This window comes from Chaetura pelagica, unplaced genomic scaffold, assembly GCF_000747805.2.
Source record: "Chaetura pelagica isolate M959 unplaced genomic scaffold, ChaPel_1.0 scaffold358, whole genome shotgun sequence".
Classification (NCBI taxonomy): domain Eukaryota; kingdom Metazoa; phylum Chordata; class Aves; order Apodiformes; family Apodidae; genus Chaetura; species Chaetura pelagica.
The window spans coordinates 756,233-769,714 of NW_009954233.1; the positions used below are offsets into that span (position 1 = coordinate 756,233).

Genomic DNA, 13,482 nt, shown 5'->3' on the forward strand with positions numbered 1-13,482 from the left:
TGTGACCAGCTCTTCCCCAGCCTTCTTATAAGCCCCTTTCAGGTGTTGTGAGGTTGCTGTAATGTCCCCCCAGAGTCTTCTCTTCTCCAGGCTGAAGAACCCCAGCTTCCTCAGCCTGTCTTCATAAGAGAGCTGCTCCAGCCCTTGGATCATTTTTGTGGCCCTCCTCTGGACATGCTCCAGCAGATCCACCTCCTTCTTGTGTTGGGGGCTCCAGAGCTGTTATCTTCTTGCCTGCTGAAGTCCAGGCAGTGCAGCCTGGTGGGTGTCAGCCCCCACACTTCCTGGCAGTGAAGCCACAGGGTAAGCACAGAGGTGGAGAGGTTTTCAAGATCACTCCAGTGAATGTAGGTAGATAGCCTGCCTGTGGAGGAAGTGCAAAAATGTGAACATCTGAATCTTTAATAAAAATACAGCATTTAGTATTATAAATGTGATCTGTTTTGCACAAAAGCTGTTGCACACAAACTTGCTGACCTGTTGATTAGAGTTGTGAAAGAATTTCAGAAAGGCAATTTGACTATACCTGTGAGACCTTCCACATCCATAGGCTCGTGGTCACTTTTAAAGAATTGTAACAAGTGCATGAAAGACTTCCTCCAAAGCTGCACACTCTTCCTTATTGTATGTTCATTCATGTGTTTACTAGTCGTGTCCTTTCTATTTCTACTTTAAGTAACACCATTTAAGGGTAACTGATTTCCTCTTGTTTGTTCTTGTCCTTACAGCACCAAACCACATTCATTAAGCTTGAACTCCTGGATCCATCGCAGATAGACTTTTAGAGATAGACACAGCAAAGGAAATAAGTAGAATCAGCAACCATTTTGGGAAAAAAAATAATCAGATGTAATCATGTAGCAGTCTGTTCCTTGACATTCCATTCAGGAACTCTTTCTTCTCATTTCATGTTCTCCAAAAACTCCCAAGATATATTTTTCTTTGACTTTTCTTTGATTGTTGACTTAATGTTGTCTGTGGCCCTGTAAATACATGAAGCATAAAGTAAATTCAGAAATTTATTAATGAAGCAATTGCCATTAATACAAGCTACAGGGAGAGCAATAGGTGCTCAGAAGTTGTATATGACCTATTTTTGCTGCATCAACCAATTGACACACGTGCAAAGACAAAGAAACCCTGTGTTTACAGGATTGTCCCCAGTTACAGCAGTGGAAGCCCATAAGCTTAGAAATGCAGGCTATACATCTGAATGATACCCAGAGAGAGGAAGTCAGTTTCTTAGAGCTTGATTTTGGAAGTGTCACATATGCACCCAGGCTGTGCTGTCTCTCAGCAGATATTTGGGTGCATCATACCTGTGGCCTTTTGCATGGCTTAACACACAGGGAACATTTCATAGAATCATAGAATCATAGACTGATAGGGGTTGGAAGGGGCCTCTGAAGACTGAAGAGTCCAACCCCCCTGCTGCAGCAGGAACACCCAGGGCAGATCACATAGGAACGTGTCCAGATGGGTCTTTAAAGACTCCAGAGAAGAAGACTCCACAACCTCTCTGGCCAGCCTGTCCCAGGGCTCTGTCACCCTCACAGTAAAGAAGTTCTTCCTCATTTGAGGTGTTGTCACTTGGTGCCGTTTCCCTTTGTCCTATCACAGGGCACCACTGCAAAGAGACTGGCCCATTCTTGACATCCACCCTTCAGATATTTGTAGACATTAACAAGGTCCCCTCTTAGTTCTCTCAAGGCTAAACAGCACCCAGTCTCTTATCCTTTATGACAGATCTTCCAAAGCTAGGAGAGTATTTTAACCCCCAGGCATTTATAAATGCAGATTTAGAGAGAAGTGTTGGAAAGAATTACTAATGCCTGAAGAAGGTGAACATTTTCATGCCAAGAAATTAAAATATGCCTTCTAAAAATAGCTTTTAACTGGAGCTGTTCTAGTAAATAAGACAATTTACCTGGCCAAAATAGCCTTTACAGTCAGCTGGACTCAGGGAGCTGTGGGTTCCAAACACACTTGTCTGCAACCTTTCAGAGTAGCTCTGCCAAGGAACAAACGCAGAAGGTGAGGCCAGGTGGATCCCTCCAACTCTCCTCATGTTTTGACACTTATCTTAGCTATTTGTTAGTTAGGAATCTGGAGGACATGGTACAGACTTTTGTTGATTAACCTGGTTTGATATTTTCCAGCTAGCATTTCTGAGAGAACAAGGGGAAAATTATTTTCCTATACTTTTTCAACACTTGGCCATTGAAGGTTGGGTTGGGCTGTTTGTTTTTTGGTAACGAACAATATCAACATAGGTGCCTGTGATGCAATCTCTTTAATGAGCCTAATGGATTTTTTAGTAATTTCTGTTCTCTGTCTGGTTATATTTTAGGAGATCTTTCAGGAACTTAATTAGCTTGGAAACTTTTTTTTTTTCCTCTTTGAATCAAAGCTGGCTGAAATTACCAGTTATCAGTGAGGTGGAACGGGATGGCACGCAATGCTGCACAGAGGGCATGATTGTACAAATATTATTTGCTTGTGAAACCCTAGTGAAAGCATAAAAACCTGGAAGTTCCCTTCTGTTTACAGAAACACATTGATCCTATTCATGTGAATAGTTCCTGATGTGATTATAAATGAAGCTGACCATACCATTTACTCTGTACCCGCAAGGATTTTGCAATTTAAGTTCCACACTCCTCCCACAGGAACTGCTCATTATGCAGTTCTGGCATTGGGAATCATAGAATGGTTTGGGTTGGAAGGGACCTAGAAGATCATCAGGTTCCAACCCTCCTGCAAGGGCAGGGACACCTCCCACTAGAACAGGTTGCTCAGAGCCCCATCCAACCTGGCCTTGAGCACCTTCATGGAGGGGGGGGCATCAACAACCTCGCTGGGCAACCTGTGCCAATGTCTCACCACCCTCACAGTAAAGAATTTCTTCCTAACATCCAACCTAAGTCTGCCCTCTTCCAGTTCAAAACCATTGCCCCATATCCTATCACTGCCTTCTCTGATGAAAAGCCCCTCCCCAGCTTTCCTGCAGCCTCTTCAGGCACTGGAAGGTGCTCTAAGGTCTCCCTGGAGACTTCTCTTCTCCAGGCTGAACACTCCCAACTTTCCCAGCCTGTCTCCCATAGCAGAGCTGCCCCAGCACTTGGATCATCTATATGGCCCTTCTCTGGACTTGCTCCAAGACCTCTTGGAATAACTCACAGCATTTCAAATTTTGCTACATGCAGATCAAGCTAGTGGAAATCATTTTAATTCATGTCAATGGGATCAAGATGTATCTTTTATTGATTCTAAATTATTAATTGTGCCCTGAAGGTGTTATGGGAATCTGATCCTCCCCTCTTATGGTCATAATTAACATAGAGAGACTTTTAAAATACTGTCTGGAAGTAGCCTCTAACATTGGCTAGAAATTAGTTCATTCCTTTGGATAGAAGGCCTCATATCTCATTCTTAGTGTCTCTGAGGCTTTGCAAGGGGTATATAATTCCACCCAAAGTAAGTCAGTAACCAGGGTGTGAAATGCCGAGTTACTTTCTCCTATTGAAACAAGGTGCTGTTTTGTACAAGTGCTCACATGATTTCCACATAACCTCACATTCTGAATAGTCTTGGGGAGGGATGAATTTGGACCTAGTCCTCATACACGGACACTGGAAGCCTCTTTCCTCTGCCTTGGCCAGGGCCTTACCTGTAGAACAACAATAAGTTATGTTTAGGTAAGTGAGCAATTTCATTATTCACTCATATGAAGCAAAGTGTATTCCCTCTGTCAGCCTTATTCTTGTTACTCAAACACTCTGATTTGCTGAAGACTTTGAGATAAAATTAATTGGGTCTGCACAACAGCAGCAGTTACATTTTTAGAGCAGTTATTATACAGAAGCATTTGAAGTTGAACTCAGATCTCTAAGTGAAAATATTTTGATGTTTTCATAGTGTATTTGTGCCTGGCCAGATTTTACACCTAAATTACACCACTTGGACAAAGTAGGTTAATGTTATTAATTATGTCCACATATTGTTTACTAGTTTCTTCCATGATCATCTGTGCCTGTTCTGCATTATCTTGATTGCAAATTGCATCATTCTTGCTTTGAGGAAGCACTGTCATCAACCTGCCTGCCAAGAAGAAAAGTACAAATAATGGAAGATGGTCACTTGGAAAAGAGATGTGTTTAGATTAAAGGTCCTGTCTTTATACGTACATTTCTTTAAATCTAGTGTAGACAAACATTATGGGATAGGAATAAACTGATTTCCTGCCAGAAGTGTATTTCACCCTCAGCAACTACTGCAGCATCCTAGCAGATGAAAATACCAATGATACTGTTTCTTTTTGAATGCCAGTCTATAGAAGATGCACATCTCTTGCAAAAAGTCAATGTTCCTAAGTTCCTAAGTCCAAGTTGCATTTACGTGTGTATATTTAGGTTATGTCTGTTCTAAGAAATCATTTTCCTACGTTCTGACCCTGCCATGAAGACCAGATAGAGAACCGAAGCAACAGCAGCAGATTTGCCACCCATTGCTGTGCAGAAGTTTCTCCTTGGCAGCCATCCTCCTTGCTGGCTGTATTTCACACCAGGTTTTATATGGAAAGGTGCTCTCCCAGCAGCCCACGAAGCCACCAAATGCACTCCAGATGGGGGGCTTCTGTACACACAGGTTTCCTAATAGGAGAGTGTTGCATAAGAAATCCAAAGCTCTGCACGGTCCATTCAGTGGCATTTCAGAATTTCCTAACTTCTGCTGCTCTGTATTTTTAATTGCTTCTTTAAATTGTGATTATCATTCATCACTTGCTGTTTGCACTTCTTCATGGGATATTAGTTTTAAGCAACAATGCTGGGCTTGCACTTGGAAATCAATCCAGCATTGCCAGGCATCCCCCCCAACCCAAAACAAAGAGACTTCCCCCCCAGTGTAGAATTTCTGTTCAGCTCTTTGCATTGGGTTTAAATGTCTCATGCAAAAACTTTTACCCAACATAATCATGGGAACTTTTCACCCCAATGTTAGGGACCGTGTTTTGCTATGACTCTAATAAATTTATTTAGCCAGTGTCTTCCAAAGGCAAGACATAACTAGTTTCTATTGTTCTCTGAAAGGAGTTTGTCATAATCAGTTTGGCTAAAGGGATTTGGATCTAGTCATTCAACAGGAAACAGTGAGCTTAGAATTACTGAGGCATTGTCACCTAAGTCACTTAAGCTCTTCTGAAAATGTTGTTTGATCAGAATATGAACAGAGAAAGTATCTGATAGTAAGAGTTGTAGAAACATCTGATTAAATAACCACTTAAGAAGCTACTTGTTTTTCACCTCATGCGTGTAGGATAATCATAGGTGTTCAAAACAGAAGACAGACACGTCTTTTTACTGGTACTATTCAATACTTTCATCTATGACCTGGATGAGGGAACAGAGTGTGGCCTCAGCAAAGCGGCTGATGACACTGAACTGGGAAGTGTGGCTGACACACCAGAAGGCTGTGCTGCCATTCAGTGAGACCTGGACAGGCTGGAGAGTCAGGTAGGGAGAAACTTGATGAAATTCAATGAAGGCAAGTGCAGAGTTTTGCATCTGGGGAAGAACAAGCCCATGTATCAGTACAGGTTGGGGGCTGCCCTGCTGGAGAGCAGTGTAGGAGGAAGGGACCTGGGGGTCCTGGTGGGCAGGAGGATGACCATGAGCCAGCAATGTGCCCTTGTGGCCAAGAAGGCCAATGGCATCTGGGGTGGGTTAGAAAGGGGTGGTTAGTAGGTCAAGGGAGGTTCTCCTCCCCCTCTATTCTGCCTTGGTGAGGCCATGTCTGGAATATTGTGTCCAGTTCTGGGCCCCTCAGTTCCAGAAGGACAGGGAACTGCTGGGAAGAGCCCAGGGCAGAGCCACAGAGATGCTGGAGGGAGGAGAACATCTCCCTGCTGAGGAAAGGCTGAGGGAGCTGGGGCTGTTGGGCTTGGAGACGAGGAGACTGAGGGGCCACCTCATCCATGGGCACAAATCTGTTCAGGGCAGTGTCAGGAGGGCAGAGCCAGGCTTTGTTCAGTGGTGTCCAGTGATAGGACAAGGGGCAATGGGTGCAAACTGCAGCATAGGAGGTTCCACCTAAACATCAGATACGACTTCTTTCCTGTGAGAGTGACAGAGCCCTGGGACAGGCTGCCCAGAGAGTCTGTGGAGTCTCCTTCTCTGGAGACATTCAAACCCACCTGGACACGTTCCTGTGTGATGTGCTCTGGGTGCCCCTGCTCTGGCAGGAGGGGTGGGCTGGGTGATCTTTTCAGGTCCCTTCCAACCCTTAAGGTTCTGTGATTCTGTGAATTCCAGCTTCCTCAGCCTGTCCTCATAAGAGAAGTGCTCCAGTGGATCTGGTGTCCTCTGGACATGCTCCTCTTGACAGGTTCTTCAGCCTGGAGAAGAGAAGACTCTGGGGGGACATTACAGCAACCTTGCAACACCTGAAAGGGGCCTATAAGAAGGCTGGGGAAGAGCTGGTCACAGGGCATGTGACCATGATAGGACAAGGGGTGATGGTTTCAAGCTAGAGAAGGGTAGATTGAGGTTGGACATGAGGAAAAGTTTCTTTACTGCGAGGGTGGTGGATCACTGATCTAGAGAGGTGGTGGAGGCCCCATTCCTGGAGATATTCAGGGTCAGGCTTGATGGGGCTCTGAGGGGTCTGGTCTAGTGTGAGATGTCCCTGCTTGTTCTAGGGAAGTTGGACTAGGTGGTCTTCAGAGGTCCCTTCCAACCCAAGACATTCAGTGATTCTATGATTTGCCTCCTTTACATTCTGAGGGTGAGGTCTAGCAGGTTGTGTAATGCAGTTCCATGGGATGGGAATAGGAGCAAAGTGTGGTTGGAATCCTTGTGTTGCACAAGAGCTTGTTCAAACAGCGCCAAAAATTCCCTTTTCATCTTGCACCGTGTACAAACATGACAATACGTGCAGAATACGGAGTGGTTTCTTGTTGGAAAAGACCAAAGAAGAACAAATATCAAGCCATTTGCTCAGCATTCCCATTTTCTCAAGGGTTTGCTGCACGTATTCCAGCCATGTCTCTGTAAATCGCTGTGTCAGGGGCAGATGAATGGCTGTCCAACTGGAGTTCTATTTCCTAGGATTTCTCCTGATGTAATCCTCCCTACTCAATGGAACTAGGGCTCCTTCCTTAATGTTTATCAGCTTTCCCTGCTTATTTAAGGTAATGAAAAGCCTTGTTCATTGCCAGATTCTCAGCTTCCATGCTGAACACCAACCACTGCTATGACCTCAGAACTTCTGTCACTTACCATTATTTGTTCCTTAGTTTCTATTTGGGAATTTTTTTCACCCAGACTCCTGGAGACCCAGAGTCTGGCAAGAAAAGAGGAAGAAAGTAGATAATTTTAATAATTTCCCACACTGGAAACTGTCTGCACTCACCAGAGGCAAGAATTTCCTGTTGTCATTAGCTGCCCCTCAGCCACCCCGTGTCCTTCTTAGAACCCAATTCATGAGACAAATCAAAAGAAAATGCATCCCCTTTTTCAGTTCTGTGTTGCAATGAGGAAATTAATAACACACGACATTCAAGTGAAAATATTTCAACAACCATTTATTAGGCACATAAGCAGAAATATTACAAATAAATAAATAAACTCATAAGTAAATACATACATAAATAAATATTTAAGATGAACTTCTTATGCAAAAGTAAAGACATCAAAATAAATATGAAAATAAAGTGCTTTTTTTTCTAATCAAAAGGTGGCATTAAAAAATATATGCTTATACCTTCACAACACTCATTCACAATAAGGAGTGTCTTGGAAGTGTTGGCACAAAACCTGATGTCTCAGAATTTTGTCTTCCTGATTTTGCAAGCTGCCCTCTTCCGGTGAGTTGCCCACTGTGAGTGGTGATGGCCTAGGTACAGATTATGCTCCCTATCCATGCTTTGCTGGAGAGAAGGAGCCACTTATCTCTTCCTAAACTGTTAGCTAGAAGGGAAGGTGTTATTTAGTGAAAGCTCTGCTGAGAGTGCACTGCACTGATCCAGCAAAAATGACTCCAGAATCATCTCCATCTCCTTTCACAAGCCATTTTTTCTGCCAGCTTTTTCTGGTGTCAGTGGCTTCTGTCCCACATAATGAGACTTCTTTAAAAGACCTAAAGTGCTGTTGTCAACCAGGGAGAGAAACAGGGAATCCAGACTCTCTAGATGCTGTTAGAGGTAGGTAACTGTTGGAGGCAAGAGGAGGTGAGCTGCCAGAAGCTGGATGAGTGTCTCTCCCATTTTTGTGATCCTGGAAGAGTTAGGACATTTTTCCTCTTCATCTTAGGACACGGTCGGGGGTTTGGCATTTTCCCTAGAAAGAAAGAAAACGGAAAAGTAGGTGGTTAGAACTTGTCCATGGAACAGGTATCACTCACTGGAATCTGTTGAAATCAACCACTGAGGGTTTGAGCTTCAGTGTCCAAGGCCCTTAAGAGCTGTTCCTGAAGCCAAGGCACACTGGAACACCATGACCTCTTCACAAGTACTCAGTAACTGAGGGGCTTCCTTAGCTTGATGTCCTACTTCACACCTCTTGGGCCTGATATTTACACCCCTCTCCCTAAACACACACCCACACACACCCACACACCCATCTGGATCCCATTAGTTTTGAAAAACTGATTCTTGCTTTCTCCCATTGACAGCAAGAGAAAACCCGTTGGTTAATCCCTGGATTTTCTGAGCACTTGAGCTGCAGGTTTTCAGAATTCTTGTGCCCTCTGAGAGATGCAGCCACATTCCCATGGGGGGTGTGGCACACTAAGGAATCAAACCTAATGCTGTAATTAAAGTTCAAAGCCATCACGGTGTTTGTCCCACTGAAGTGAACACAAACGGTAGCAACTGCCTGAGGGTACAGAATCCAGGTTTGGATGAGCCCTGTTCACGGAGAACAAAGGACTTACTTGTCCAGAATAACCCTGATGACCAGCTTCACCCAGGGAGCAGTGGGCTCCAGGCACACTTCTCTGCCGTCTTTCAGGGTCGCTCTGCAACAGAGAGAAAAGGAAGGGAAAAGGTTTACTCAGGGAATTCCAAACCCTTTTCTCTCATAATACCATTCTAGGTGTACACTTAACATGTTCTCCTTTACTTTAAGCTGTATCAGTGGAGGCTGTAGCCTAACATAAAGTTGTGGCGTTTAAAAAATGTTTTGTATCTTCTCACGTGTTTGTTTGAATGCAGGAAACTGCAGGATTTCTGCTTTCTTCCAGCTTGCTTTTGGTTTATGATGGTGTTTAACTGAAGGGCTAAATCTTTACATCTTGATTCAGAAATTATGTCGCCCAGTCCATAGAAATTTTGTTACAGTAGGAGTTCTGGAATTGTGAGCACATTATATGATTTGTATACTAATGGTAGCTGTGTGATCATAATGTGATCATAGTTTTTACTTAGCCATTAAGATGGATGTTTTGATCACTTGCTCAGCATGACTCCATGCATTTAATTCCCTTCTCTTACACTGGTAGAATTCAGAGTTTTATGAATTTATTTGCTGTCTGATGACTGTGGATATAGGTTGAAATATTGCATGTGTTGCTTGAAAAGCAGGAAATGGCAAGAGCAACATGTGACTTCTAACATGTAGCATATTGTTTGTAAGAGCAACAAGCGATGCAGTTCTACATTCTGAGTAGCTGTGCCTGGTCACATCTTTTAGAGAACACTTAGGTCATCTTTACATTTCCTTCTTGTTAAGAAACCAGGAGGATTTTGCAAAAGCACTTACATGACTTCAGTGTTCTTGCAGTGAGGTCCACTTGGGAAGAGGTTCACGTTATGAATGAACTTGGGATGGATGAACTTGGAATGGGTGTCTATGCACTGGCACCGCAGCTCTCCTGCTGAGCGGGGCACGGCTTTGCCTGTGAAACAAGAAGGAAAAAGCAGAGGTGACTGTTTCACTGCTCCACAGGAAGCACAATATGTTATTTTTGCTTATAGTATTGGAATAGTTACTTGCTGCACTTGTAAGACAGAGTAGTAAGATGCCCTTCAGCATTTTTCTAGTCTAGTGGGAGGTGTCCCTGCTCATAGCAGGGAGGTTGGAACCTAATGATCTTTAAGGTCCCTTCCAACCTTCACCGTTCTATGATTTTTACTAGCAACTAGTTAGGAGAGCTTTAGGAAGGATTTCTTTACCTTTTGTTCCAATAGCTGAGATCAGGAGAAGAATCAGGACAGCTGCCACAGCCTTGCCTGTCATGATGCAAGAGTGTGTCTTCCTTGTGTTGCCTGGGTCTGGTTCTGAGGTGAGATCCTGCAGCCCCAAGCGTGGCCAGTGGCTGTGCTGGGGGACCTGCCCAGCTTATATACCAGTGCCCTGTCCTCCCTCACCCACTCCAGCCTCATGGTTGGGTCATAGCAATGGAAACTCCAAATCTATCAGATGCTGCTGTGACATGAGTCACAGGTGAGTGGGGAAGCCCCTTTCCCTAGATGATAATGAAATTGCTTTTCAATAACACAACCCACTTTGTTATTGAAAGGAATATGAAAATGTAGACTATGTACAAAATTGCTCTGTACTTAACCGTGTGGGCTCTATAGGGGTTTTGTAACATTCTATGTCTTGTCATTATTCTCATCTGTACTTTGGTACTTTTGCTGTTGTTATTATGCCACTCTTTGAATACTTCCATTTCTGGTGGAAGACAATCCATCTGCAGTTTTCCATCTGTGTGTTTGGGCTTTGAGCCTTATCCATTTTAAGACATGACAGAAGTAGGAGTCAACACGCTGTAGAAATTATAGATACTAGAATGGATTTTGATGAGCTCTTCTTGACCTTACATGGAATTACATGTTAACAAATCTTTCTTTATATGCTGCTATAACTTCTGCAGAATTACTTACAGTACTTGGTGATACATTAAAACCTGGCATCACTAAAATAAGCAACAGGACCCAGACCGACTTTTTAGTACCCTTGAGAATGTATGGAATATATTTTTGTGGTATCATGAATTGCTGAATTTCTTTGCCTGAGCAGGTGGAATTTTTTTTGAGGATTACTTTTGCTTCTGAAGCCAAAACTTGTTATTGTTTGCTGCTTTGAATTTGGGCAGAGGAAAATTCTAAAGCTGCTGAGAATTCTGCTTCTGAAATAAATTGAGGCACTTTTGCAAATACGATTTTTTTCCCTGTAAAGAGAAGATTTATTCTGATTCTTATAAAATTAAAGGAAAAGGGAAGATGGGATCACGAAGGAGGATTATTCAGATAAATTTAGAGATGTACAACCATTTTAATTAACAATAGAATTAACCATTTTTATAAATACTAAAAATACAAGTGGGCTTTCTGGAGTTAAACATTAAAGAATCCCATTATTGTTCTTCTGCCAGGTAATGGAGACAGTCAAAGAGACAATACATAGGACCCAGTATGAATGAATGCAGGTTATTGTTCTCATCAGGAAGGACACAGGTTAATGTATGCTGAAATTCACTAAATATTACCATTTATATCAGTATCTGTAATGTTAGACAATGAAGTTTATATTCTTAGAGGATGTGTTTTGAATAGCAGCCTAGTGAGATGTGTAGATATGGAATTAAACACCTGCTTTTCCTGTAGATGTTCAGCTTGTGGTGACCATAGCTGGATTAGGTAATGTGAGCACAGAAGCACTTAATTACAGCCCTTCTGTGTCAAGCCAGAGCTCTGCCTAGTGAGTATATTCTCTTCAGTCATGGCCATCAGCAGGTATCTGGGAATGTGTAAGAAAAGATCAAGTGTGTTTGAGACTTCATTAACTCAATGATAAAATCATAGCTTCTGGACTGGCTGTACCATGAAGGTGTTAGTCTTCTCTGCATAAAACCCACTGCAGGTTGTGTTTTAAGGAGGCATGATTTCTGCTCTCTTGATCCAGACAGATAAGAGGTTTGTGGCTCTTGCATGTGGCTACTCAAATATAAAGAAAGGGCTCAGGTGTCTTACATTGATCACATGTGACAATGATTACACTAAGTTAAATCTTGACGTGCAGCAAGGGGAACAACTCAGTAGGGTTGTCTGAGCCTGTCTGACTTGCAATTTCAGAGGCAGTGAGCTGAAGACACAGCCTGCAAAAAAACCCACAGCCAGCAAAGATAAAATTCCTTTTGTGGTTATAGAGAGAAGTCAGAAAAGATGAACCATAATAAATCATCACATGGGTTTTTTTGTAAACTATTCTGTGTCGGGACTAAGAGAGGAGCCGCTGTTTCAATTTATCTGCTAGGATTTCATTTTGGAAAAATAGAATCATAGAATGGTGAAAGCTGGAAGGAACCTTTAGGATCATCAGGTTTCAAAGTCCCTGCTATGAGCAGGGACACCTCCCACCAGACCAGGCTGCACAAGCCTTATCCAACCTGGCCTTAAACATATCCAGGGAGGGGGCAGCCACAGCCTCCCTGGGCAACCTATTCCATTACCTAATGGTGAAGAATTTCTTCCTGATGTCTAACCTAAAGCTCCCCTCTTTTCAGTTTAAAACCATTACCCCTTGTCCTTTCTTTGCCCTTTCTGGTGAAAAGCTCCTCCCCAGCTTTTCTGTAGCCCCTTCAGGCACTGGAAGGTGCTCTAAGGTCTCCCTAAACCCTTCTCTTCTCCATGTTGAACAGCCCAAACTCCCTCAGCCTGTCTTCACAGCAGAGCTGCTCCAGCCCTTTGATCATCTTTGTGGCCTTTCTCTGCACCCTCTCCAACAGCTGCATGTCTTTCCTGTGCTGAGGGCTCCAGAGATGGACACAGATGCATCCTCACCAGAGCAGAGTAGAGGGGCAGAATCATGAGGCAAGTGAATTAAAAGGTGCTGATTTTCTAATGCATAGAGTCTCTGGCTGAATAAAATATTTCTTAAGCCTTAAATATGAGTATCAGAAACAATATCTGGTAGCCTCTGGATGAATGAACACTTTCTTTGTTATAAGGGTCATAAATATAGTTATTGAAAGGCTTCAATTTTCTTGTTATCAGGGTGCCTTAACACCTATCAAGTGATAAGATTTCTGGGAAATGATGGGCTTATCAGCATTATATGGCACACAAGAATGCAGACTATCCTGCCTTCAACTTTTGACCTTGATGTGTGGTAAAGAAGTCACATCAGTTATGCTATGGCATAGCCAAGGGCAAGAGAGAGCTTGAGGTACCTGATTGAAGAAAATGGAGTTTCTGAGATAATTTCCTGTGTGCTCCTCCCCAACTTTCCCTGATTTGTGAGTGACCTGGAACTTTACATGTCCTTATGCTCCAGTGAGCAGTGGGGGATTTCTGTCCCCTTAGGATCCCCTTGCACTGCTTTGTCCTCATCTCATTCAGTGATTGGTCACAGGTATCTTTAGAAATACTGCCTCATGCCTGGGATTTTACATTCAAACATGTAAAAGATGATTTAGAAATAACTGAGAGTTGAGTCAGTGAATGTGACAGCCCTCAATGGGATTTTTTTTAATAGTAGA

The 13,482-nt window shown here is 43.0% G+C and overlaps 1 protein-coding gene across 1 annotated transcript; it reads right to left on the reverse strand.

Annotated features, from left to right (window-relative positions):
* Nucleotides 1-8,305: 8,305 nt before the first annotated feature.
* On the reverse strand, nucleotides 8,306-10,235 carry LOC104394090 (interleukin-8-like). The gene is made up of 4 exons (XM_010003636.1): nucleotides 10,172-10,235; nucleotides 9,759-9,894; nucleotides 8,932-9,015; nucleotides 8,306-8,336 (listed from the first exon to the last, which is right to left on the reverse strand). The coding sequence occupies exons 1-4, from the start codon at nucleotides 10,233-10,235 to the stop codon at nucleotides 8,306-8,308; spliced, it is 315 nt and encodes a 104-aa protein (XP_010001938.1).
* Nucleotides 10,236-13,482: the final 3,247 nt, after the last annotated feature.

What these genes read in the sequence shown, in the direction of transcription:
- LOC104394090 (XM_010003636.1), bottom strand. Translation starts at nt 10,235, where the DNA reads ATGACAGGCAAGGCTGTGGCAGCTGTCCTGATTCTTCTCCTGATCTCA. An exon ending in CTCAGCTATTGGAACAAAAG is followed by an intron (nt 9,895 to 10,171) that starts GTAAAGAAATCC and finishes CTTGTTTCACAG; the next exon opens with GCAAAGCCGTGCCCCGCTCA. An exon ending in TGCAAGAACACTGAAGTCAT is followed by an intron (nt 9,016 to 9,758) that starts GTAAGTGCTTTT and finishes TCTCTGTTGCAG; the next exon opens with AGCGACCCTGAAAGACGGCA.